At 38.8% G+C, this 26,644-nt stretch overlaps 1 protein-coding gene across 2 annotated transcripts in view; it reads left to right on the forward strand.

Annotated features, from left to right (window-relative positions):
- The first annotated feature begins 845 nt into the window (after positions 1–845).
- Positions 846–26,644, forward strand: part of LOC143025417 (protein KRTCAP2 homolog) — a 33,422-nt gene continuing 7,623 nt past the window's right edge. Inside the window, exons 1-4 of one of the 2 annotated variants that reach the window (XM_076185075.1) lie at positions 846–864; positions 1,044–1,122; positions 18,056–18,210; positions 18,604–18,734. In XM_076185075.1, the coding sequence (XP_076041190.1) occupies positions 1,119–1,122; positions 18,056–18,210; positions 18,604–18,734 (290 nt within the window). In that variant the 5' untranslated portion in view covers positions 846–864; positions 1,044–1,118. Of the gene's footprint in view, positions 865–1,043; positions 1,123–8,418; positions 8,452–18,055; positions 18,211–18,603; positions 18,735–26,644 lie in introns of those variants that run through there. The other variant, XM_076185074.1, reaches the window with a different exon arrangement.

A 26,644-nucleotide genomic window follows, 5' to 3' on the forward strand; every position in this document is an offset into this window, starting at 1 on the left:
AGTTTAATCTAAAATGTGAAAGTATTTAAGGAATTTTGTTATCAAACTTTGTACTGCCGTTGTATTTATAAGAATTCAAATGGGTTCGCATACAGTAAAATAAGAGTTGAGTAGGATTGTACGACTTTGATAGTCATCTACTGATTTGTTGCAACGCTTATGTACTACTACACAAATATAAGGTAATGGTTCATGTTCATGTTGCTTGAACCTATTACACTACCTCATTTAGTGACCATACCATTAAATAACCTATACACATGCAGATATTAACGTAGGACCATGATGTTATATGGAGCATTAGCATGTGATTTTCTTAAATGTTGTTTGGACATTTAATGAAAAAACAACACAAAACATATCTATGTTGTTGTGCAACAAGCACTTAGTGTTGCTTTGTAAATATGAAACCCCCATCACTGCAGAGAAGCAGCGATCCCATTTGATGATCAATAGAACTGTAAGCTTCAGCATCAAAGCAATACGAACGTGGATTGCGTCATCTACTTATTTAAATATTCATTAGAAAAATAGATTACGTAGAATTAATTTTTGGGACAAGTTTTATATTATAAATTTTATGTTAATTAGATATATTCTGACACTTTATTAAGATATATAATTTTTTTTATATTAGCCCGTGTATTACAAGTATTGTTATGATTATGAAATTATTTTATGCTGTATTGAAGTTTTCTAGAATGAAACTAATCAATTAGATTATTTCTTGTTTAAGTAATTGTTAGATGTTAAAATAATAATGTGGAACTTTATTAATAATCTCTACAATTTTCCATTTGACGTGTAAACTGCTGGTTTGTTAGTCTTCGATTACGTCGTCACGTCTTAGAATGGAATAAAAATGTAATCATACCGTAAAAAAGCATATCTGAAATATTTTGATAACTTATATTAGCATTAGATATTAATATTTGAGACGAAATATAGCAATACAAGAGAGTATAGGTTATATTATAGCAGTACTACTGCATACACATCTACAAATAATTTGTTTACAATAGTTACGGATTACATTCGGACAGGTTGTCGGCGTGAATTCGAGGGATGCAGATAGCATCGTTAGCATCTAGTTACTGGCTTGAAAAAGACAAATAAAGATGGGTAAGATACGTGTCATATGTCAGTAAGTTTCAATATTGAACTGTAATCTAGGAACTAGTTATGTATGGTAACTTAAGCTTAGTTGTATAGACGAGGTACTTTTCAATACGTGTTTTCAGTTGAACTTTTTTTAATTCATCACTGGTGAGAAATGTAGTAACATTTGTAAATCGCAGCTAACAGTAACACCACAGTAGGACGAAAGAAAGAGTTGAGTAAGCAAAACTATATTTAGTATATATTTCGATTGCTAACTGCAATCTCCTTCAGTAGTCTACTGAAGAGGGGCAATTAGCAACCGAAATGTATAGTTTCGCTTATTCTACTCTTTCGTCCGACTGTGCCACAGTTAGTTATTTTTTAATTCGTGCTTTTTTTTTACTAAAGTCTGATGAGTTGTTACGAAAAGTTTATATAATTCTCCACGAAGATTCTAAAGTGTTTTCATTATATAGACCTAATGTGTAGTATATTATTATATAGAGATTGTCACTGCCTATTATCCTTATCATCTCCTTATGTGTCATAGGCACATTCAAACATTGTGCCATTCATATATTTCAACCAGTTGTACTTGAGACCTACCTTGGCCAAGGTATCCAGATAGGCTTTACAAGAATAGGCTGGTTGTATGGAGACTGGCTGACAGAGTAACCTACAACCTTAGACTTAGTGAAAGTAAAAGAGGTAAGAGAGCTTAAACTTGAAAGTGAAAAGGGGTGCCTTTTCTTGACTGCCTTAATTATAGTCTCAAACTGGTCATATCTGTTTTTAAATGTATTTACACTGGTGTTAATATTCACATTTTCAGTAAGGGAGTTCCACTTATTCACTAGGTACCCTTGAATTAAAAAACTTGTTGCTCTTTACTGTTTAGACTTTAGTGGCCTGGTTTCATTGAGGCTCTGACATCTTGTTTGTGGGTGGCAGTCTGGTAACCAGCTGTGAATATTCTTCAGGCCCAACGTTGTCCACACCTTTCAAGATTTTGAAAGTTTCTATCATGTAGTACCCTCTGGTCCTTCATTCTTTAAGTGTGGTGAGTCTTACTCTAGCTAATCTCTCCTCATATGAAATTTTTTTTAGTTAAGGGACTAGTTTAGTAGCTCTTCTTTGTACCTGTTCCAGCTTCTTTATTTATAGAGACAATACACAAGACACAGCCTTACCATTGCCTTACATAGGGACATCATCATCATATCCATATCAAGACCTGTCATAGTCTTCTTTATAAACCCCAACATTAAATTAGCCTTTGCTGCAGCCTTGGGTACCTGTCTTGAGGGCTTGAGATCACTAGTAATGATGACTGCAAGATCTTTTTCCTCTTGTATTTCCACCAGTACTTTCTGTCCCAAATTGTATTCACATCCTGGGTACTTTCTTCCAATATGCATAACTATATTTCTCTTCATTGAACTAGAGCAACCACTCTTGGCTCCATTCCTTCATTACATTCAAATCTTGTTGTAGGGTGATACCATCTTCTGCATTTCTTATCTGATGTTAAATTTTTGCATCATCAGCTGAGTTTTCCATTTGATTGGACATTATCTAACATGTCATTTATGAATACTAGGAACAGTACTGGACCCAGTACACTCACCTGTGGGATCCCACTCCACACCTACAGCCATTCCGAGGAGATTCCCCAGACACAAACCTATTGCTGTCTGTTTCTAAGAAAACATTGTACCCACCTATATATTTCTCCTCTCAGTCCTAAACTTCCAATTTAGCTAAGTCTGCTGTGGGGGACAGTATCAGATGCCTTTTGGGAATCAAGATAAATGACATCTACACTATCCACATCATCTAATATATTTTCTAATGCTTCTAGATACTCTATCACTTGGGTCAGGCAAAATCTCCTTGCACTAAACCCATGTTGGTAATTGTGTAGCAGGTGATTTTTTTCCAGGTGCTCAACTATATCCTTTCTTAACAGTTTTTCCATTACTTTAGATGGAACAGAGGTGAGACTCACAGGTCGATAATATAAGGAATTCGTCCTATCCCCTCTCTTGAAAATAAGGTAGATGTTGGCTTTGGTCCAGTCTCCTGGCAAATTCCCAGAACTAATTGAAGTTTTATATATCATCCGAATTAGATGTGCCAATTCACATACACATTCTCTGAGTACCTTAGGATGGATTTCATTAGGTCCAGGTGCTGATTCCAATCTAAAGCTTCCAGTCATGGTTTTCACATCTTCTATATTGAATCTGCACATAGACCCTTGTCCAGAAAACTATTATCTAATACTGATATTTGATTATTACTTCCATCCTCCTTAATAAATACTTTCTGGAATTCTGTTAATTACACTGCATATCTCAGGTATATTGGAGGTTAAAGAGCCATCAGAGCACTTAAGTTGTATTACTTCCTCCATGATCTTTTTCTTGTTTCTGGCATAAGCAAAGAAAGCCTTAGGATTTGATTTAACTTTAGTAGACAGTTTCTTCTCAAAGCTATATTTTGCCTCTCTTACAGCTTGTGTCACTTCATTTCTCTTCCCACAGTACATACTGTACCTGGTCCTTGACTTTGTCTATATCTCTTCCAGGCTTCCTCCTTTTCTTTAAGATTGTTCATTACCCTTCCAGTCATCCTATGGGTTTAGGTCTTGTTTCACTTGGAAAGGATTGCTTTAATGTCTCCAATCAACCTTACTAAACATGTTATTGGCCACTTCATAGCCACCCTTGTAACAAGATCTCTTGGGACTATGTTGAATTCCATCCAGCATTCCTCCCATCAAGAATTGGAATGTTAGCACACTATGGTCACTATTCCCAATTGGGGCTTGTACTCAATGCTTTTTATTAAGTGTTTCTTTGGTAAATATAAGATCTAGTAGTGATGGGATATCACTTCGTCTGGTTCAGGTGAATTCTCTAACATGTTGATGTGGTATATCTCAATTTTAACAAAGTATTTGATAAGGTGGACCACTGTATTGCTGCACAAGCTCTCCTCCATGGGGTCAGAGGAAAACTGGGAAAGTGGACCCACAGTTCTCTCCAAGGGTGAATCCAACAGGTGGCAGTAAATGGTACCCTATTTGAGAAGTCACTAATAACTAGTGATGTCCCACATGGGTTTGTCTTAGGCCCCTTCCTATTCTTAGTGATCATCATTAGTATAGACAAGGATGTGGAGCATTCAGTAATCTCATATTTTGCCAATGACAATAGAGTGGCATGAGAAATGAGGCTGCAGAAGGATAACTACCTGCTGAAAGAAGACCTGGACAAAATTTATCCATGGACAGCCAATAACATGTTCTTTAACAAAAATCAACTTGAGGGTCTACAGTATGGTAGTGACAACACTACTGGGAGTGACCTTAAGCAACTTCGGTAAATTCAGTCAACAAGTGCACTCCATCACAGAGTCTGCAACAAGACTGACAGGCTCCTGGGGACTTCAGCACTAGAGAGGAGGAATGGCTCATGACTGGAAGAGCTTGTTGTTGTCAGAACTGAAGGATTGTTGTCAGCTGTGGACCCCAACAACTATCGGAGAGATAGAGGAGGTTGAATCTTTACAGAGAAGCTTCACCAGTAGAATTACCTCCCTGGCTGGTAAAAACTACTGGGAATGCCAGAAGCACCTGAGGTTCTATTCTCTCTAAAGAAGAGAAAGGTATTAGGTCATATACACCTGGCACATTCTGGAAGGACTAATACCTAATATCAGCATCAACATGAGCCCTAACAGTATGTGAGGAAGATCTTGATATATTAGTTCCCAAAATAAACTGCCAGAGATTATAAAAAAAAAAAAAAAATAGGCTAGCAGTTTCAACAGCCTACAGTGTAGAAGTTTTCAAGATATGCCTGAACAAATTCATGCAGAATATAGAGGACACTCCTTTTCTGCCTTCATACCAGACCTGGCTCCACAAGCTGAACCAGCTCATACCACTATAATTGTGGCAAAATGGAGGATACAGTGGCAGTACCTGTAGCTGAGGACAATTGTCCGAAATCTTTTCAAGGCTACCTGGATACATTTTCCTCAAGTGAATTATTTTCTTCAACCTTCAACTTAAAGAAAGTTTAAATTGTCTCAAGAATACATTTTCTTCGTGTGAATCTTCTTCAACCTTCAACTTGAAAGAAAGTTGAAGGTGAATGTGGGTAAAAGTTAGGTGATGAGATGTACAAGGGGAGAGGATGGCAATGAGCTTGAAGTAAGTCTGAAACGAGAGGCTGGAACAAGTGGATATTTTTAGGTAGGTAAGGTGCCATGTGGCAGTATAAGTAAATTGTAGACAGAGAGAAGCAAGTAAATGCCTTGGATGATTAAAAAGTGTCACAAAAAAATAGGCATTTGGAAATAAATGCAAGTGAGGAGACTATATGAAGGAGTGACTGCTGATGGCCCTGTATAAGGGCAGAAACATGGAATTTAAGGTGGTGTCCTGTCATTGTATCTTGCATTATCTAGTTTGCTCTTAAATTCATGTATGGTTTTTGCACACACTATTGTTTTATCCAATTTGTACCAGACATCCACCACTCTGGAAAGCTGTCCTTTTTCAGGTCCCTTCTATAACTGTCCTTTTTGAGTTTCTTTTCATGTCCTCTTGTATTTCTCTTATCCCAATTTAGTAAGTCTTCTCTATCAAGGACTTCCATGCCTCTCGTGATTCTATAGATGGTCAATAGGTCACCTCTTTCTCTTCATTGTTCTAGAGCTGGTAATTCTAGCTTTAACAATCTCTCCTCACATGACAGTTTTGAAAGTGATGGGACCAGTCTTCTGTCATATTAAATCCAGAAAAAAATTATTCTTTATCAAACATTGAAACACCCAATGGTGTTTCAATGTTTTCCCTATGCTTCAGTATTGCGCCTGTAGGGGTCTCTGCTTTTCCAATATTTATGTTTGATTTAACTCCACTACCATTTCCTGGTGCATTTCGATTCATTTTCATTTTCTTCAATACTCACTATTTCTACTATATTAAATCATCACAGGCATCCACAAATATTCCCCTTCCCATTTAATAGGAACTAGGCTTCCTGTTATATTTATAGTTGAGATGTCTTTACACTGTGGTGATCAATGTGTGTGTATTATTATTGTTATTTACCTAGTTGTAAAATGTCTTAGAAGTATAGTAGGAGTTACAGGTTTGGATAGAGTGAGAAATGAGGTGAGGAGGAGAGATGGAAAAGGAGATGGCAGATAGGGTTGATGAAAATGTATTGGGATGGTTTGGACACATGTAAAGAATAAGTGAAGAAAGATTAGTTAAAGAGGTGTGGAAGGCGGAAGTGGAGGGAGTGAACTTGAGGGGATGACTGGTGATGAGATGGATGGATGAGGTAAAAGGGGCACTGAGCAAGATGGGATCTGGCCCAGGGGGGCAGTGGGACAAGAGGCAGGGATGACCCTTCATCCATGAGGGAAACAGGGGTGGTGAATGGGTGGGAGTGGATGCATGCCTATGACGTAGCTACCTCCTTGGTATATAGATAGATATTTTTTATTCATTATTATTGTTATATTTTTTGTAATGAAGTGTTTACATTGCATTTCATTACAATCATTGAAATTGTGATTTTTTTTTTTTTTTTTTTTATCAAACTATACAATGACAGCAATATATCTTTCCCCTGGGACTTGTGGGCTTGTCCAGAGGCCATAGCTTCCTATGAGGTTTGTGTTTCCTGCAAGAGAGACCTAGGACAATGGATCGATTTTTATTGATACCACAATCATTTGTCTAGTCTATTCTTTTATTTGATTTATTTGTTAATCTATTTGGGAGAGATGTCAATCAGTTGGTCATGCTGTTGGTGCATCAACAGAGTGAGGCTTCCAAAGTCCCCCCCAACTGTCTGGTGAGACCACATGTCAAGTTTATTATTTAATTTAATTTGTTTTGAGGGAGGGGAATATTTACTACACTTTCACTCCAAAATTCTGAGATTTCCAAGTGTGAATTAAATGAGCTACTTGTGGTAATTGTATTTTGGAGTGATGCTATAGGTCATATGCCATAGGGTGCATTGCTGCCAGAGCTTGCTGGAGCACAGATGCAGTACCCCCTGGTAAGCACTAAATAGTTTTAACTTCTTAAATTGATCAAATACATGATTGATCTGTTTTTCATTAATTGCTTGATAATTAAACATTTTATGGTAATTAGTGAATGCAACACTGTATGGAATTGTGATAGGGATGGAAGGCTGTTGTCAGGCCCTCCAGAGATCCAGCACCACTGCACCCCCTGCCTGCATAGGCCATAGATCTACATCAAATGAACTCCATGTATTTTGCTTCCATGTAATGCTGTAGCTTATATCTAATTGTGAATTTTATGCCCAATCTACAGCCCTTGTATCCTACAGCATCACACATAAACACAACCAAGCCATAGACATCGTGACTTTTTTTGTATGTAAAAATTTGTCAGGATTTAATTGGGTTTGCACTTGTTAAAAGATATTGTGTTTCATTTAGAGACATTTCCTGACTTTGGATGCTTTTTCACAAAAGTACCTGAAGTTGGGAAATGTCTCCTCAGATTTCTAGATTAAAGATCAGATGTTGGAAAAATATTGAAAAGTTGGATTGCTGTAAACAGTGGATTTCTGATATCACAGCCATAGTATTGCTTCTGTAACTAGAAGTAGGAGGAGGGGGACAGTCATCAGTTTTCCACTACCCACATGTGAAAAAGTGAAAGAAATACAGTAGGTTGATATAGATCTTAGGGCTGGTTTGAAAACCAGGTGTCACCTTTGGGCTGTACCTCCAGATGGAGGTGGAGGGGTGGTGGTAGGAGGTTTTGAAAATGGGCATCATACAGGACTGCAATAAGCATGTACCCAGTGTTGGTTTCATAAAATTTATACTGTCACTACCTCACTAGGCATCTCAGATTTTGAGTAAATTTGCCATAAATTTGATCCTACGTTGGAATATTACAAGTCTCGCTTTACCACTTGCACCACCTCTCTTTTCGTACTACTGTGGCATGGGGAGGGTGGGAAAAATGTCATGACTATTCCCGTGTTTGTCATAAAAGGTGATTTAAGGAGGTGAAGTGAAGGGATTAGGAATGCCCCTCAGTATGTTTCTTCCACTGAGAGATGAGGCATGCTTTGACCTGGTCACTCCCCTTGCAAGAGGGAAAAGGCCAGTTGTGGTTTGCATACATTCTTTTGAAGTGAACTTTATTTGATTATGAATATACCTTGCCTATAGTTTTTACAGTGTAGTTTTTCTTCATTTAATGCAATGTAACACATTCTTATCTTGATTGTGGAACAGTTTCAGGAGGCAAAATAAAAAATTCGGAACACCGTGAGTAGTGCATACCATAAAGTACACAAAGGCCATCTGTTTTGCAATGCTTTCATATGTGCAATATACAACATGGGTCATTGTATGCTGTGCACAGTTTGTCATTTTTATAGGACACCAAAGAATGTGTGTTTTTGAATCAGAAGTTCAGTAATTTTAGATACTGTACTGTAATGAAGGACAAACTTGTTTAAGCTCACTTGGAAAATTGTCATGCTAATGCAGTAGTCATGTAAAGTCATTACTATTGGATAGTTGTATATCTTATCATGAAGATTGTTTACTTCTACAGTACATTATTTACAAAGATTGACAAGGAAATTTATTTGGTAGTATATTATTTTACTGACTTGACAGTAGCACAAAGAATGCTTTCAGCCACTTGTTAGCATAATTCTCATTTATTATACAACAGTCCAAAGCTCAAGAGCAAACTGGTTTTATATTTGAACTTAAGTTAATATTGTATTATTCAGTAATTAAGTGCATCAGAGGAATTGGAGTTGACTAGCAAAAGTGGAAAGAAATTGATATTTCCTACAAGGGTACCAATTATACCAATTATTATGTATGGGAATAAGGTCTGAATGATGAGTCCTAGGGAGGAAAGTTTTGTAGAGGTGACAGAGATAAGATGCTTGAGAGTTATTATTGTCATTATTGTTATATTACAGATTTACCACTAATGTTTCAGGATCATTCATTTTGGAAACTTTATAATTACCAAATTTTCACCTACTGTTTATATATATATATATATATATATATATATATATATATATATATATATATATATATATATATATATATATATATATATATATATAATGTATATATGTAATGTATATATATATATATATACATATACATTGTGTGTATTTACCTAGTTGTATTTACCTAGTTGTATTTTACGGGAAGGGGAGCTATGCTCGTGAGGTCCCGTCTTCATATCTCATTTTATCTAAACTATTTTTAAATTCATGTATTGTTTTTGCACACACCACTTTCTCATCTAACTTGTTCCAACTGTCTATTGCTCTGTGAGGAAAGCTGTTCTTTTTCAAATCTCTTCTATAGTTGTCTTTTTTTATTTTCTTTCCGTGTCCTCTTGTATTTCTGTCATCCCATTTTATCAGATTCTCTCTATCAGTAATTTCTATGCCTTTCATGATTCTGTAAATAGCTATCAAATCTCCTCTCTCTCTTCTTTGCTCTAGTGTCTGTAGTTTAAGTTTTTGTAGTCTCTCTTCATATGATAGTTTTGAGAGTGTTGGTGCCAGTTTAGTAATTGCTCTTTGTATTCTTTCAAGTTTTTTTATACATTTTTTTGTACTTGGTGACCATATCGTTGCTGCATATTCCAATCTTGGTCTTATCAGGGTGATTAGGATTTTCCTCACCATTTCTTCATCCAGGTATGTAAATGCCACTTTGATTGTTCTTATTAAATTATAAGTTTCTCCAAAAATCTTATTTATATGTTTCTCAGGTGACATATTATTCATAACAATGACTCCCAGGTCCCTCTCATTTTCTACTCTTTTTATTCCTTCTTCTCCCAAATTATATGATCCTGTTATTCTGTTTTTGCTTTTTCCAAATTCCATTATACTACACTTTTTTGTATTGAACTCCATCTCCCACTTCCTACTCCATTCTTGTACTTTATTTAGATCTCTCTGTAGTGATTCACAATCCTCTTCAGTTTTCACTCTTTTCAGTAATTTTGCATCATCTGCAAAGAAGCTCATATAGCTTTCAATTCCTTCATCCATATCATTAATATATATAGCAAACATTATTGGGGCCAGAACTGTTCCCTGCGGGACACCGCTTATTACTTCATTCCATTTTGAGTGCTGATCTCTTATCACTACTCTCATTTTTCTTTCTTGCAAAAAGTCTTCCATCCAATTTAGCAATTTACCTTGTATTCCTCCTTCATATTCTAATTTCTTAAGCAACTTCTTATGTGGTACTTTGTCAAAAGCTTTTTTTAGGTCTAGAAATGCACAATCAGCCCATCCATCTCTTTCTTGTATTATATCTATTAGTCTTGAATAGAAACATATTAAATTGGTGACGCATGATCGTCCTTGTCTGAATCCAAATTGCCTTGGATTTAGTACGTTGTTTTTTTCCAAGTATTTTACCCATCTACTTTTGATAATTCTTTCACATATTTTTGCTATTGTACTTGTTAGAGAGACTGGTCTATAGTTGGTAGGTTCTTCTTTATTTCCTCCTTTATATATAGGTACTATATTTGCTTTTTTCCAATCTTCTGGAACTTTTCCTTCTTTTAAGGAACTGCTTATTATGCTATGTATTTTGTCTGCCAGTTCATTCCTACATTCTTTCAGAATCCAGTTTGCTATTTCATCTGGCCCATGCGATTTTCTGACATCAAAATTACCCAAGTGTGTCAATATTTCATTCTTCGTTACTTCTATTTCTTCCATAGGGGGGACTTTTTCCTTCCACTCAATCTCTTCAGGTTGTATATTTTCCCTTGTAAACACTGATTTAAAATGTTTGTTCATAATTTCTGCCATTTCCATTTCCTCAGTGTATTCAACTCCTCCTTGTCTTAATTTCTCCAAGTCTTGTTTGTTTTTCAGTTTATTGTTTACAAATCTGTAGAATAGTTTTGGTTGATCTTTACACTTTTCTATAACATCTTTTTCATATTTTCTTTTTTCCTCTCTGCACTTTTGTACATATTCATTTCTATAACCAGTATATATTTTCCATTTTTCAGGTCTTCTGTCTTTTTTCCATCCGGTCCAGGCTTTGTCTCTTTTGTCTTTTAACTCCCTACAACTTTTGTTGTACCAGCATTTTACATATTCTTTTGTTTTTGTCTTGGGACATACTTTTCCACTCCTTCTTTGTAAATTTTTGTCAAAATATTCCATTTCTCTTCCACTGATGTTTCTTCTTTGTATATTTCTTCCCAGTTTTCTTGTTGGAAGAATTCTCTTATTTTATCAAAGTTTGTTTTTTCATACATCATTCTTCCTTTTCTATATTGTTCATTTCTTTTCATATATTTTTCTTCATTAAGTTCCAGTTCAATCAATATGTGGTCACTTTTACCTATTGGTGTTTTATATTCAATCTTGTCCACTATTCTAGGTTCAGATGTAATTATTAAGTCTAGCCTCGATGGTTCTTCTTCATTTCTATACCTAGTGTTCTCTTGTATCCATTGTGTCATTGAATGGTCAGTAATCATCTCAAGTAGAGCATTTCCCCATGAGTCATCACCACTCTTTACTGTCATTTCTTCCCAGCAGATTTCTTTGCAATTAAAGTCGCCCATCATAACTATTCTTCCTCCGTCTTCCATTATTTTAGTTAATGCTATCTTTGTGTCCTCTAACATACTTTTATGTTCACTCTCCTCCCATGAGGCTGTTTTCGGAGGCACATAATTGATCACAAATTTTCTGCTCTTCTTATCTCGGTCTTCCACTTCTATCATAATCATCTCTACTGTATTCTTTCCATATATGACACCTTTCACGTTTATATCCTTCTTTGTCAGGAACATAACTCCACCCCCTTGTTTTTTCTCTCTGTTTCTAATCCAATAATTGTATGTATCATGTCCTACACTGTTGGGTGGTAGTGGGCCTTTTAATTTTGTTTCTACAATTCCCATTATGTCCGGTTCTTTTTCTTTCAAATAATCATTCAGTTCATTCAATCCTGTTATCAATCCATCTATATTTGTGTAAGACACTCTTAGTTTTCTGCCACTTCCATTGTGTTCTCTGTTTCCCTTATGTTTTTCTTTAGTATGTTGAACTGCTTTATTTTCATGTTCACTACTCTCCAATAGAATCTCTCTTTCTCTGACTCCGTTCTTTCCTCGTTTTTTGCCTTAGCTTCAATTCTTTTCTGCTTTTCTGCCTCTCTTTCCTCCTTATTCATTTCTCTTTTTATCCATACCTTTTTATATTGATCATTTGTTGCTAGTTTCCCTGTCTTGGATAGAATTTTCTCTGCCGTTGTTTGTGACCTGAATTTAATCTTAATTGGTCTGGTCTTATCTGTACTATATTTTCCGAGTCTGAATTTTTCCTCAATTTCCTTTATAATTTCTGGTTCATCTTCCTGGACTAATTTTAATAAACTGCTTACCCTTTCATTTTCCTCCTTGATTCTTGCGGTTCTATCTGGGTTATGTTTCTCTTCCATTCCTAATATAATTATACATTTCTTTTTGTCAGCTAATTCTCTTACTATATTCTCCTTCTGTCTCATCACTTTAATAACTGAGTCTTCATTATGTTCTTTCAATTGCTGTTTGACTATGTCAGTGAATGAAACCTTATTCCCTTCTTGAGTTATTCTCCAATTTTTAGCTTCTGTAGCTATTTTCTCACTGTTTTCATTACTATTCTTCTTCAATTTCTCATTCTCCTCCTTTACATTTCCTAACTGTCTTTTTAGGTCCTCTACTTCTTCAGTTAAGTTTCTGTTAGCCTTCTCTAGTTGTTCCAATCTTTCAATTCTCTGGAAAATGGAGTCTACATTACCTAACTTACGTTCCAAGTCCTCGATCACCTTATCAACTCTCTCCTCTAGTCTTATCAGTCGGGGGGGGGTTGTGTCCCCCCCACCCTCTTTAAATCCCTGGAACATATTCTCGTCACTTTCTACTGTATTTCTCCTCTCTATACTTCTAATCTTTACATTTTTATTTGCCATTTCGTCATCCGGTGGTCGTTTCATGTTGACCTTACGCCCGTCTGCCTGGGCCAAGTCCTCCACATCCTCATTTCCTTCCATTTCCCCAGCAATCCCTCCCCTTCTCCTCTTTTCCTACTTACCTACTGCCTCACGAGCAATTTCCCCCCCCCCTGCAAATACAAAAAGGCACTTCTCTTTGCGTTGGTATCCACAATCTGCACTTTTCTTCAGAGCGTTCGTCAAGCCGTCCGTTCGTTGAAAGTGTGTGTGTGTGTGTGAATATATGTGTGTTTGTGTGTGTATATGTATATATGTGTGTGTATATGTATATATGTGTATATATATATATATATATATATATATATGACACCTTCAGGATTTAAGTGAAATGATATGACAATGTTTTTGCTTTTGATGGGAATAATTACAAATAATGAAATATTAAAAAACTATATATGAAATAATACATGAAAGAGTGTTAGAGATCAAGGTTGGTACTTACATTTAAAAATGGAAATGGGGGATTCAACAAGATGCACACTATATCCCCTTATTAAGATTCAGTCAGATTACCTGAGGGTGGGGGTTGGTAAGATGCAAAGGGGGTCTGAGGACATTGCAACCATCCCACCCCATCCTCAGGTATTCTAACCAAATCTTAGTAAAGGCACATATAAATAGTGTGCATCTTGTCAAATTGCCCATTTCCATTTTTAAATGTAAGTACCAACCTTGATCTCGAACACTTTCTCATGTATTATTTCATATTTTGTAATTATCTTATTTGTAATTATTCATTGTCATATCATTTCTGTTAAATCCTGAAGATGTCTTATTAAAGGTGAAACCTTAAAAATGAATGGAAGAATATGGAGATCTTGTTTAAGCTCACCTGATCAATTGATTAATTAGAAATATTGAAAATGCTAAGAAGAATTGATGAAAGAGTATTGGGATGGTTTGGACACAGAAAGAATGAGTGAAGAAAGATTAGTAAAAGAGAGGTGGAAGGAGTGAATATGAGGGGGCAACCAAGGATGAGATGAATGGATGGGGTATAAGGGGCATTTGGAAAAAGGGGAATGTCTGTTGAGGAAGGATGGGAGAAGACAGAAGATAGGGATGAATGGAGAATGATTGCATATGGATGATGCTGTGGTGCATGAAAGGGAGTGGGTGGGGGATGAGGGGGTGAGGGAGTATGTGTGAAAAAATTTTGATGCAACCCGAAGGGATTTCTCATTGTCTTCTCTTTTTCTGCATGAGGGGATGGAGAGGAGGGCTTACCAATTAAATGAAGTGGCCTTGCTGTGGATGTGCTGTGTCTTGTGACACTGCTTCTGATACAGGGTAGTGGGTGAGATGCAGGAATGACCCATCATCCATGAGGAGCCAAGATAAGTGGGAGGGAAGGGGGTGAATGGGAGTGGAGTATGTGGGGATGAAATGGGTGGGAGTGGATTTTGTGCTTTTGTTTTTTGGCTACCTCCCTTGTAAGGGGGAAAAAGTCTTTGTATTTACCTAGTTGTATTTACCTAGTTGTATTTTGCGGGAAGGGGAGCTATGCTCGTGTTGTCCCGCCTTTGTATCTTGCAGTGTCTAGTTTGTTTTTAAACTCATGAATGGTTTTTGCGCATACTATTTCATTGTCCAGTTTGTTCCAAGTGTCCAAAACTCTATGAGGAAAACTGTTTTTCTTCAGTTCTCTTCTATAGCTATGTTTTTTTATTTTCTTTCCATGTCCTCTTGTGTTTCTTTTGTCCCAGTTAAGTAAGTTCTCACTATCGAGTACCTCTGTGCCTTTCATGATTCTGTAGATGGTCAATAGGTCACCTCTCTCTCTTCTTTGCTCCAGTGTCGGTAACTCCAGTTTAGCCAATCTCTCTTCGTATGATAGGTTTGCAAGTGCAGGTGCCATTTTTGTAGCTGCTCTTTGGATTCTTTCTATTTTCTTTATATTCTTTTTGGTACTGGGGGACCACAATGTCGCTGCATACTCTAATCTAGGCCTTATCAATGTAACCAATATTTTTTTCATCATGTCTTCGTCCAAGTATGTAAACGCCACTTTTATTGATCTTAGCAAATTGTAAGTCTCCCCGACAATTTTGTTAATCTGTATATCATAGGACAGGTCGTTCGTGATAATTACTCCCAAATCTTTTTCGGATCCTACTTTCTTTACTTCTTTGGTTCCAATTGTATATTTTCCTGATATTCTGTTTTTGCTTTTTCCAAACTCCATTATGCTACACTTCTTAGTATTAAAGTCCACTTCCCATTTCTGTGTGTACTTGTGTGTATACACACACACACACACACATATATATATATATATATATATATATATATGTGTGTGTGTGTATATATATATACATATATATATATATATAATATGAGAGAAATTCGCTAGTAACAGCGAATTATCGGATATATATATATATATATATATATATATATATTTATTTATTTATTTATTTGGGGGGGAGTCCTTAGCTATCTTGCCCGGTATTTCCACAGAGGCCTGCAGAGGACTGGTACACATTTGCCATTAGGCTGCACATGTGAGCCAGTGCAGCAGCAGCAGCATGGGGTTGATGATATGCCTCAGGTGCCTCCTGGTTCTTGTGAATATGGCTATTTTCTTTATTGCAACATTGTTAATGTTTTCTTTCAAATTTTTCCACAGAAATTATATTTAATGCATAAAAACTGAAAACTTTACATAGTTAAGAGAAAATAGTTTTAAAGTGGAAAGGAATCTTATAACTATTCTAGGATATATGTCTTCATAGAAAATGTATAATTGCATTTTTTTTCTTATGTAAATGGGAAATACAAAAGTACGAGTTTATTAACCACTAAAAGAGCTAGATTTTGAGAGCACAAACAGCTTTCAAATGCTGAAATAGCCATTTTACTTTCTGAAAAAAATGCACATGTATCAATATCTGTGAGTAATCATCATCTTACCTATAACTCTGAATTTAATTTGATGACAATGAAAATAGGGTATATGCATCATTCTCTGTGTGGGGTTTAATGAAAGTGGCACTTGTACATCACCCTCTGCAGAAATCTACAAAACAGCACTTGACTCATGGTTCCCTGAAATAGCATAATTTTACATATAACTTTGTACTTGATTTCTGGAACTATAAAAACAGTATTTGTGTATCATTCTCTGCACAGGGGTGTATTGGAAGTAGCAACCAAGGGACTTGGGTAGTTGTCATGATTGGAAGGATATCAGCTATTTTCATTGTGAACAAGTCCATTCTCATGCTGAATGGGTAGGTATAGTGTGGGTGTCTATCAAATTCTTGTGGGGTTCAAGGGTCAAAGGGGCTGTTATGAATTAGGGAAGTGGGGAAGGTCAAAAAGCAACAAATGTCAAAAGAGGGAGATCTGTTTTCTGCATATAAGCATATGATTGGGGTGCTTCAAAAGGCACCTGTACTGAGACATAGGCTGAGTAAATGTACGAGATCTGTAATTCAGATGACTGGATGAGGTTGAGGAGTAAGCTTGGCTTCCATAGTCAATTTTGCTTTGTATGGAGGCATGGTAGAAATTCCATGGAGTTTGTCTTTTATGGGATAATAGTTTCAGGAGATCACAGATTCAGAAGCAGAACCTTTTCAGTTGTTCAGGGTGAGGGATCTAAGTAAGACAGTTGTCAAGGATTAAGTCTAGAGAAAACTATGAAGGGGTGATCGATCATATGTATGACACTGTATGGGGCAGAGACTTGCAATTAAAGGGAGCAGGAAAGGAATTTTTTTAATGTGCTGGTAGGTGTTATGAAGATGGATAGAGTGAGAAAGGTAAGGAGGAGAGCAGGGGTGGAAAGGGAACTGGGAGACTGGATAGATGAAAGAATACTGGGATGGATTAGCACATGGGAAGAATGAAGAAAGGCTAACAAAATAGTGTGAAAGGCAGGTGGATGAGATGGAGGGGAAGACCAAGATGAGATGGATGGATGGGATGGAGGGAGTAAAAGGGTATGTTGTTTGCTGAGGATGGGAGGGAGCAAGCAAGAGATAAATATGAGTGTAGAATGGTTATGACTGGAATATGAATTGACATGCCTTGAAGGGATATCTCCTCATCTCTTATTTTTGCATGAGGGGATGAGGGAGGGAGAGTTGCAATGTAAGTGAGGTGGCTGGCCCTACTGTAGATGTACTGTGTCTTGCTGCATTGCTTCTGACCCGGGCAATGGACAGAAGACAGATGACTCTTCATCCACACACAAGGAGCTAAGGCAAAAGGGAAATATATGACAAATGGGAATGGGATAGGTATGGGTGGGTGCATACCTTGGCTGGTTGCCTCCCATATAAAGGAGAAGCAGCCTGTTGGTATATAGATAAGCTAGAATTGCTGAGGTGAAAAGGGTAGTGTGTGCAAATTTTTTGGTGTGTGTGTGCTTTAGCTGTGATTTGGTTTAGTGTCACAACCCCCCCCCCCCATCAAGAGGCTAGGACAGATGCTTGCTACTTTGACTATACCTCCCTTAAAGGGGGATTACAACCTCTACATGTACATGCATTCATCTTGTTAATCGTGTAAATCAGAAATACTTTTTCTAATTTTTAACCAGTTTGCTCAGAATCAGCTACTCTTGGATATTGGATAAAAAAAATGATACCTCGGGTTTTGTGATACAAATTCTTATATTTGTTACACATTCACATAATTTTGCACTGGTGGTTGTGTGGAGCACAAATTTCACCTCTCACTGCAGTTTTATTTGATACCACTTTTTTCTGCATATAAGATTTTCATATCTCTTTACTTGGCTTTATTAGAAGCAAGTGAGATGTTGGAAGGTTTCTGTGTCCAATATAACAACAAAAAATTATTGTTTGTTACCTCTGATATGTATACTGTACAGGAGTTACGACCAATGTATCCCTGTGCATTGCCTTGGGCTGTGCTGTCCTCATGTTCTCCGGGCTGCAGATGAACAAGACCCTGCTTTCATCTACAAGACTTATGACTTTGCTTGCTGGTTACATTGGGTCTTGGCTCTTCATATTTCTGCTCACAGTGAGTAAATGGTAATTTGTTAAAAAGTTATATATATATTTTTTTTAATGGTGTTATGAGGTTACTTTGTCAGCATAGATACTAATCCTAGATTTCTTTCTAATATAACTACTGTTACATGTCAGTTTTGCTAGTTTATGATTTATAAAAAGTGTGGAGAGATGGAAGATGTAGCATGCCCATTCGTATTTTGCAAACTGTAGTAATGATTTGTTGAGAAAAATTTTACATTCTGATATGAATATTTCATTATTATGGCATTGTTTTTTCTGTTTTTTCCTTCTTCTTTTACACATTGAAAATTTTGTTAACAGAAATAAGCAAGTCATGTAGCATCACCAGAATGTGAAAAGCATGATGAATGGATTTGCATTTGTACATTTCTTTTTACAGGCAGTGAACAATTTGGAATCCATATTGTTTGGGAAAGGTTTTCAAGCTAGACTTATTCCTGAGGTGTTTAGCTGCCTTGTCCTTGCCTGCTCAGCTTGTGGAATGGTACACAGGGTATCTGTAACAGTTTGGTAAGTTATTCTGACTGTAATGAAGTGGTGGAGGTAAATCAATTTTTGTTACTTGGCCCTGTTGTGGAGGTGCTGTCTTGCTGTACTGCCTCTGACCTGAACAGTTTGGCAGGGGACATAGAACTAAGATGGGAGGGACAATGAATTGGTGTTTGGATGGATGAAGAATGGTGTAGGGTGAGTGTATGCTTGGACTTGGCCTCCCTCCTTAAGTGGAAAGGGACAATGTCAAACTCTCTCAGATATGTCAGGGACAGTACCTACTTGCAGAGGACTTTTTGAAGCAGGGCCTTTTTTTTATATTACATAAATTAGCCTATTCTCAGAATCTTGCAATTTGGGGTTTACTCTTTGTTACAATGTAGTGCCATCTAGATTTATCATTATTGTAGTTGTTGTTGTTGATGATGATGTCAAATGATTGTCTTCATCTTAGGAGAGTTAATTGTTACCAAAATATCAAGGCCCCTTCACTATAACGATGTCCCTCTGATGAAGATGAATGAAATGATTTAGTGTTAGCCAGAATTGAATTTTTCTAGAGAGCATCATTGTGGTGAAGGGGTTCATTTCATTACTCTTGTATAAGACTTAATGTTGTTGTTGTAGATGGCAGGCAGGTATTTGTACTTGGGTACAGAATGTCTTTTCTGGATTGATGAGGTTTGAAAACATATCTGTGTAACTTATCATCAAGGTGACATACTTTTTGAATTTTATTTTTGCAAAAACTCCCCACTTATAATAAGGGAGGTAGCCAGCCAAGGCACACACCCATGCCCACCCATTCCACACCTATCTACCACCCATTGTTTCCCTATCATCTTGCCTCCACATGAATGAAAGGTCAAACACTTACTAATGAGTTTCATTCATTCAAGGGATGGGGCTAGGCAGTTACACACTTTTTCAAGGCAAGAGTTTGGTCAGTTGAAAAGAGGCACTCCATTAACATTTTTAGAAACAAAGTCCACAATACCATATAGGCTGTGTGTGTATACTTACCTTATTGTAGTATATAGGAAAGGAGCAATACTTGCTGGGTCCCATTACCCTACTCTCCTACTGGTATTTGTTATACCTAGCCGCAAATTCATGTACAGATTCCATCTTAATCTATATCCTTGATTTCCAATGCATGGAGCATTGGGTAAAGTTCCTGCCTTGGAATGTGGAAGGTCCAGGTTTGATCCCCAGTAAAAGCAAAGCATTTTCATGGGTTTCCAACCCTTCTCCACAATAGCAGACATCAGAGGTCAAACTGATTTCACTGATTTCAGACTTCATTTACAACCACAGCCATTCCAACATACCAAACACTTCACAAGCACTTCTCACAATTCATACAGCCTTACCAAGCTGGATTAAGTCACCATGGTGGGGCACAGTGGCTGTATTGTCCCTAAGGGAATAGCCCAGTCCTGCTGTGGACCATTCAGGCTGAACTACACATACAATTGTTTGAGCTTGGAGTATATTGCCTTTTAATCTATTCCAAGTTTTTTTGCATCTATATGGAAAACTATTTCTTTGTATCCTTTAGACTTGTGGTCTTTCTTAATTTGTTCCCATGGCCTCTTAAAGCCCTCCCACCATCTTTTATTAAGATCTCTTCTGTCAGAGCACTGAGTACTGTAATCATATCACCTCATTCTCTTCAATCTTTCAAAGTTGGCAGACCCAGTCCTTTTAGTCTTTCCTTTTATGATTTATCTTCCAGGTTGGGGACCATTTTGGTTGCTGCCCTTTGTATTGTCTCGATCTTGCTTATATTCTTCACTCTGTGTAGGGACCATACCACTGATGCATATTCCAGTCTTGGATGGATCGGGGTTTTGATGAGCTTTTTCACCATCTCTATCCATATAGTGAAAAGCCACTGTAATCTTCTGCAAAAGTCCATATGTCTCTCCCACAATCCTGATGATATATCTGTGAGGTGAAAGATTGTCTTTTATGAGCACTCCTAAATCTTTCACCTCTTTTGTTTTTGTAATGTGTTCCCTTCCCAAGGAATAATTTAAGGAACTGTGTGTGTGTTTTATTTATTAGACTAACAAAATGACATTATGATATAATACCAATGGCTTTTTCTCCTTTACAAGGGAGGTAGCCAAAGTCAAAGGCATAAATCCACTCCCACCCATTTCATCTCCACATAATTCACTCCCATTCACCACCCTTCCCTCCCTCTTTTCTTGGCTCCTCGTGGATGATGGGTCATCCCTGCATCTCACCCACTGCCCTGAGTCAGAAGCAATATAGCAAGACACAGTACATCCATTGCAAGGCAGCCTCATTTAATTGACAAATCCCCCCTCTCTGTCCCCTCATGCAGGAAAAGAGATGGGGATAAATCCTTTCTGGCTGCATCAAAATATAATTCACACATACTTTCTCACCCACTCCCTACCATGCATCACAGCATCATCCATATATAATCATTCTCCACTCACCTCTATCTTGTCTTCTTCCTTCCTTCCTCAACAGACATTCCCCTCTTTCCCAGTGCTCCTGAGTTAGGATTGGAAATGAAGAGAGCAAGTGGTTTGATGTAAAAGTGGGACACTGTAACAGGGATGTGCCATGACGGTATTGCTGGGATGGTGCCGGAGGTAAAGGCAAAGGTAAGGGGCAGGGTACTGGAGATGGTTAAAGAAAATGGACAAAAGTGGGTGGTGAGCCAGTTGTTGTTTGCTGATGATACTGTGCTTGTAGCAGGGTCAGAGGAGGGATTAAGAGAGTGATGGGGTTTGGGAAGATATGCAACAGGAGAAAATTGAAAGTACATGTAGGTAAAAGGTGATAAGATGTATAAGGGGAGGATGGCAGTGAGTTGGAAGTAAGTCTAAAAGGAGAGAGGCTGGAGGAAGTGGATAATTTTAGGTGTTTGGGAGGAGTGGCGAAGAGGAGATTATATGAAGGGGGTGAATGTGCCAACAGCACTGTATGGAGCAGAGACATGGATTTAAGACAAGCAGAGAGGAAAAACTTTAATATGTTTGAGATGAAATGTCTGAGAAGTATGGTAGGATGGATAGAGTGAGAAATAAAGAGTTGAGGAGGAGAGCTGGGGTGGAAAAGAAGATGGCAGATAGGACTGATGGAAGAGTATTGGGATAGTTTAGACACATGGAAAGAATGAGTGAAGAAATTAAAAGGTGTAGAAGGCAGATGGATAGAGTGAACTTGAGGGAATGACCAAGGAAGAGATGGATGGGGTGTGTTGAACAAAAGGGAAATGTCAGTTGAGCAAAGAAGGTATAAGACAGGAGATAGGGGTGAGTGGAGAATGACTGTGTATAGATAATACTGTGATACAAAGAATGGAAGGGGTGGGGGATGGGGGTAGGGAGTGGTTGTGTGAATGATATTTTGACGCAGCCCAAAGGGATTTCTCCACATCTCTTTTTCTGCACAAGGAGACGGAGAGGAAGTTTCTGATTAAGTGGAGTGGCCTTGCTGTGGATGTACTGTCTTGCTGCATTGCATCTGACCCAGGATAATGGGCAGGATACAGGGATGACCTGTCATCACTGATGAGCTAAAATGAGAAGGAAGAAAGGGATGGGAATGGAACAAGTAGGAGTGGGCATTTGCATTTTGACTTGGCTACCTCCCTTGTAAGAGAAAAAAAGACATTGGTGTATAGATGAATAGATAAATCTACCTAACAAGGTAGGTAGGTAGCCAAGTCAAAAATCCACTCACATCCACCACCTTTTCCTCCCTGTCATCCCTATTACCAGCCCACTGCCCCCCTGGGTCAGAAGCAATGCAGCAAGACACAGCACACCCACAGCAAGGCCACTTCACTTTTTCAGTGACCCCTCTCCATTCCCTTGTGTAGAAGAAGAGAAGACGTGGAGACCCCTTTTGAGCTGTGCACCAAAATATCATATGTAACCACTTCCTACCCCTCCCCCCATCCTGCACCCCCTCCATTCCTTGCATAACAGTATCATCAATACATAGCCATTCTCCACGTTGTGTGTATCTTCTGCCTTCTCCCTTCCTTGCTCACCAGACAATCTCCTCTTGCTCAATGCCCCTTTCACCCCATCCATCTCAAGTTCACTCCATCCACCTCTGCCTTCCATAACTCTTTTAGTAATCTTTCTTCACTCATTCTTTCCATGTGTCCAAACCATCCCAATACTCGTGCATCAGCTCCATCTGTCATTTCCTTTTCCACCCCAACTCTTCTCCTCACCTTGTTTCTCACTCTATCCAACCTTGTAATCCCTACCATACTTCTGAGACATTTCATCTCAAATACATATAAAAATTTTCCTCTGTTAGAGTATATGTCTCTGCCCTTTACAGTGCTGTCAGCATAATCACCCCTTCATATAATCTCCTCTTTGCATCCATTCCCAAAAGCCTATTTCTCATTACACTTTTTAGTCCACCAAGGGACTACAATTTACCTCCACCCTTTCTTTTCCTGCCACATGTGACCCCAAATGCCTTAAGCTATCCACTTCCTGCAGCCTCTTTCCTTTAAGACTTACTTAGAACTTGCTGCTATCCTCTCACCTTGTACATCTCATTACCTTACTTTTACCCACATTTATCTTCAACTTTCTCCTATCACATTCCTTCCCAAACTCCATCACTAACTCCCTTAATCCCCCCTCTGACCCTGCCATAAGTGCTGTGTGATCAGCAAAGAACAACTGGCTCACCACCCACCTTTCTCCATTTTCATTATTTTCATTAACCATCTCAAGTCCTCTGTCCATTACTCTCACATTTACCTCCCACACCATCCCATCCATATACACATTGAACAGCCACAGCAACATGACACATCCCTTTACCTTCAAACCACTCACTCCATTTCCAGATGTAACACAAGCTCTAAGTCTACTCTCGTAAAAACTCTTGACTGCACCACCTTAACAATTTTGCCCATTCCCAAAAATCTGCAAAACCTCCCTCAGTACCTTCCTGTCTACCCTGTCATAAGCCTTTTCCAAAATCATAAAGGTCCAACAAACATCCTTATTTTTTCCCAAAGCTTTCTCATAAATCTTACCACAAAAACCTGATCCATGCAACCCCTACCTTTCTAACCCACACTATTCCTCACCAATTACTCCCTGTAATCCTCTCAGTTAAAACTCTCCCATAAGCCTTCTCAACTACACTCAACAAACTGATCCTTCTGAAACTACTACACTCACATTTCCCCCCTTTTCCCATTGTAAAGCAGAACTATACAGACACTCCAGTTCTCTGTCATTCTGCCCTACCTTAGACACATTAAACAACCTCACTAACCAGCCCACTATTACTGTTCCTCTCTTCATCAGATATTCAACATGTCACTCATGTAACCCAGGGGACTTGCCTGCTCTCATCATTTCAGTAACTACTTGCACTTCATCTTTTCTTATTTCTCCTATTCTGCCTATCTTCCTCTTGTTACCTCCTTTTCTGTTAACATCTGTTCATTGGCACCTTTTACTTTTTGTTCTCTACTTGACTTTCCTTCCCTTCCTCTTTTAACCCCCTTCCATAACATCTTTTTATTTCAAAATTTTCTGTTGTACTCCTCCCCCATTTTACATCTGCTCACCTTTATCTTATGTTTTGCTTCTATTTTCTTTGTACCTCTTGTGTTTATCTCTTCATACTGTTATGTATATGATTGCAACAGAAATTCAGGGGGAACAATTAGAACTTTTATTGTGGCTTATGTGTACATGGATCACTATGTGCTCATAGTATGACAGACAGGTATGGCCTAGCATGCAGCCAGCTGTCTCCTGCTATGCAGAGTAAAGACGATGCCACACCTAGTACACATATGAATGAGGCCTTGTTGACCATAACAAAGAGTCCTTGTATTGGAAGTGTCACTGGTGGTTGGGGCACTCTACAACACTATGGTGCCCTGCTAGTATCCTATGCTAGAGCACCTTAAAGCACTACCCCCCCATGTTCACATGACCATTGCGAGAGTATGTCTATCCACGAGTCGATGTGAGTTGTGGGGGCAGAATTGGGGGGGAGGGGGGATCTGTACATGAGGATAGCAGGCCCTCCACTGAAGGATGGGACATGACGGGGCTGTGTCTTCGGAGGCTGGTGGTTGCTCCCATAGGGGAGCAGGGACAATGATGCGCCAGTTACCTGGTGGCGGTGAGGGTGGCCCAGAGCTTCCAATACTGAGGGATGGAGTTGGGTAGGGCGAGGCATTCCCATTTTGGGGACATGAGAGAAATGTCGGCCGCTTATGTCGGTGCCAAGAGTAGGGGCTGTAGGCTGGCTCTGGATATCTTCCAACATGCCTAGGTGCTGAGTGCCTATCCTCATGATGTCTGCACCAGTGTCAGGCAGCTTATGTATGCAGATGCTGACTGGTGGCAGGTGGTGGAGGGGCAATCAGGGCCGTTAGGCACCGGGGCGGCAGGGGGGGTGCGTGCATCTGGCGGGGAACCCTTCGGCATGCCGACACATTGCGTGCGCGCTGGTCCTATTGGACATCCAAGACTGTCACCAGTGCCTCGTGTGAGCGCCAGTGTGGGGGGTGAGGGGCCACTGAGGTGGGGGGTGGGGGTGTCTGGTGGGAAACCCTTTGGCTTGCCGACAAGGCATATGCGTGCAGTTCCTACTAGATGTACAAGACTGTCACCATCAATGCCTCATGTGGGCAGTAGGTGGTTGCTACCTCCTGCAGTGATGTAATTGCAGTGAGGGAGCAGAGGCATTGTACCAGTTCCTAGGCTGGGTGGGCATGGCCTGTGTGAGTCAGCTGGGCTCCACATGGGGTTGTGCTTGTGGCAGGCAGGGCAAAGCAGGGTGAAAGGCCCCCTCTGTTCGCATGGCCTGTGTGAGTCTCCTGGGCTCCGTGCAGGGTTGTGTTTATTGCAGGTAGGGCGAAGCGGTGGGCTGAAAGGCCTCTTTGTTCACACCACTACGTGTCCATGAATGCTGGTCACTATTGCATGGTATTTCATGGTCCAGCATGTTTACTGTTGCTGGCACTGCACTCACGATCCAGCATGTTCACCATTGCCTATTGGTTTAATTTTGTCAGTGCTTCGTTCACGTTCACTCCATTCATGTACGCACCACTGATTTGCATATCGTCCCATGTTTTACTCCTGCAAGCAGTTGCAAGCAATGTTATATATGTGATTGCAACAGAAATGTGGGGGAGGATGATTGGAACCTTTATTGTGGCTTATGTTTATATGGAGTGTCATGTGCTCACAGTATGACAGGTGGGTATGGACTGGTGTGCAAGCAACCATCTGCTATGCAGAGTGAAGACAATGCCACACCCAATACACATATGAATGAGGCCTTGTCGACCGTAAGAGAGTCCTCGTACTGGTAGTGTCACTGGTGGTCTGGGCACACTACAACACTACAGTGCCCTGCTAGTATCCTATGCTAGAGCACCTTAAAGCACTACATCACCCATACTTTGCAACCAGTTCCTGAATGCTCTCTTTTTCTCTTCTACAACTTTCTTCACTTCATCATCCCACTACTAACCACCCTTCCTTCCATTCCCTCCTGTCCTCTTTGTTTTACATACCATTGTTGCACACCTTGTAATTCCCTCCTTGAAACAACCCCATTCCTACCTCTATCCTTCGCCACCTCCCACACTGCTCTCAGCTTCTCATTGTGCTCCTGGTCCTTTTCCTTGTCATTTAAACAGTTTACTCAAAGCACCTCCCTACCTTCAGACCTTTTCCTCTTTCTCCACCTATCCTCCACTCTCAACTTAACTTTCAAAAAATTATCTGATATATACGAGGCATGTTTTTTAAGTACTGTTTTGAAATAAAAATGAAACAAGTAGAATTTTTGTAGTAGTTTTATTTTTACATGAAACCCTGCACTGTAATCTACTTTTCAACATAATTATGGAATCATCTGACCGTGTT

The sequence above is a fragment of the Oratosquilla oratoria genome, chromosome 5 (genome assembly GCF_046742065.1).
Source record: "Oratosquilla oratoria isolate Oo_2021 chromosome 5, ASM4674206v1, whole genome shotgun sequence".
NCBI lineage: Eukaryota > Metazoa > Arthropoda > Malacostraca > Stomatopoda > Squillidae > Oratosquilla > Oratosquilla oratoria.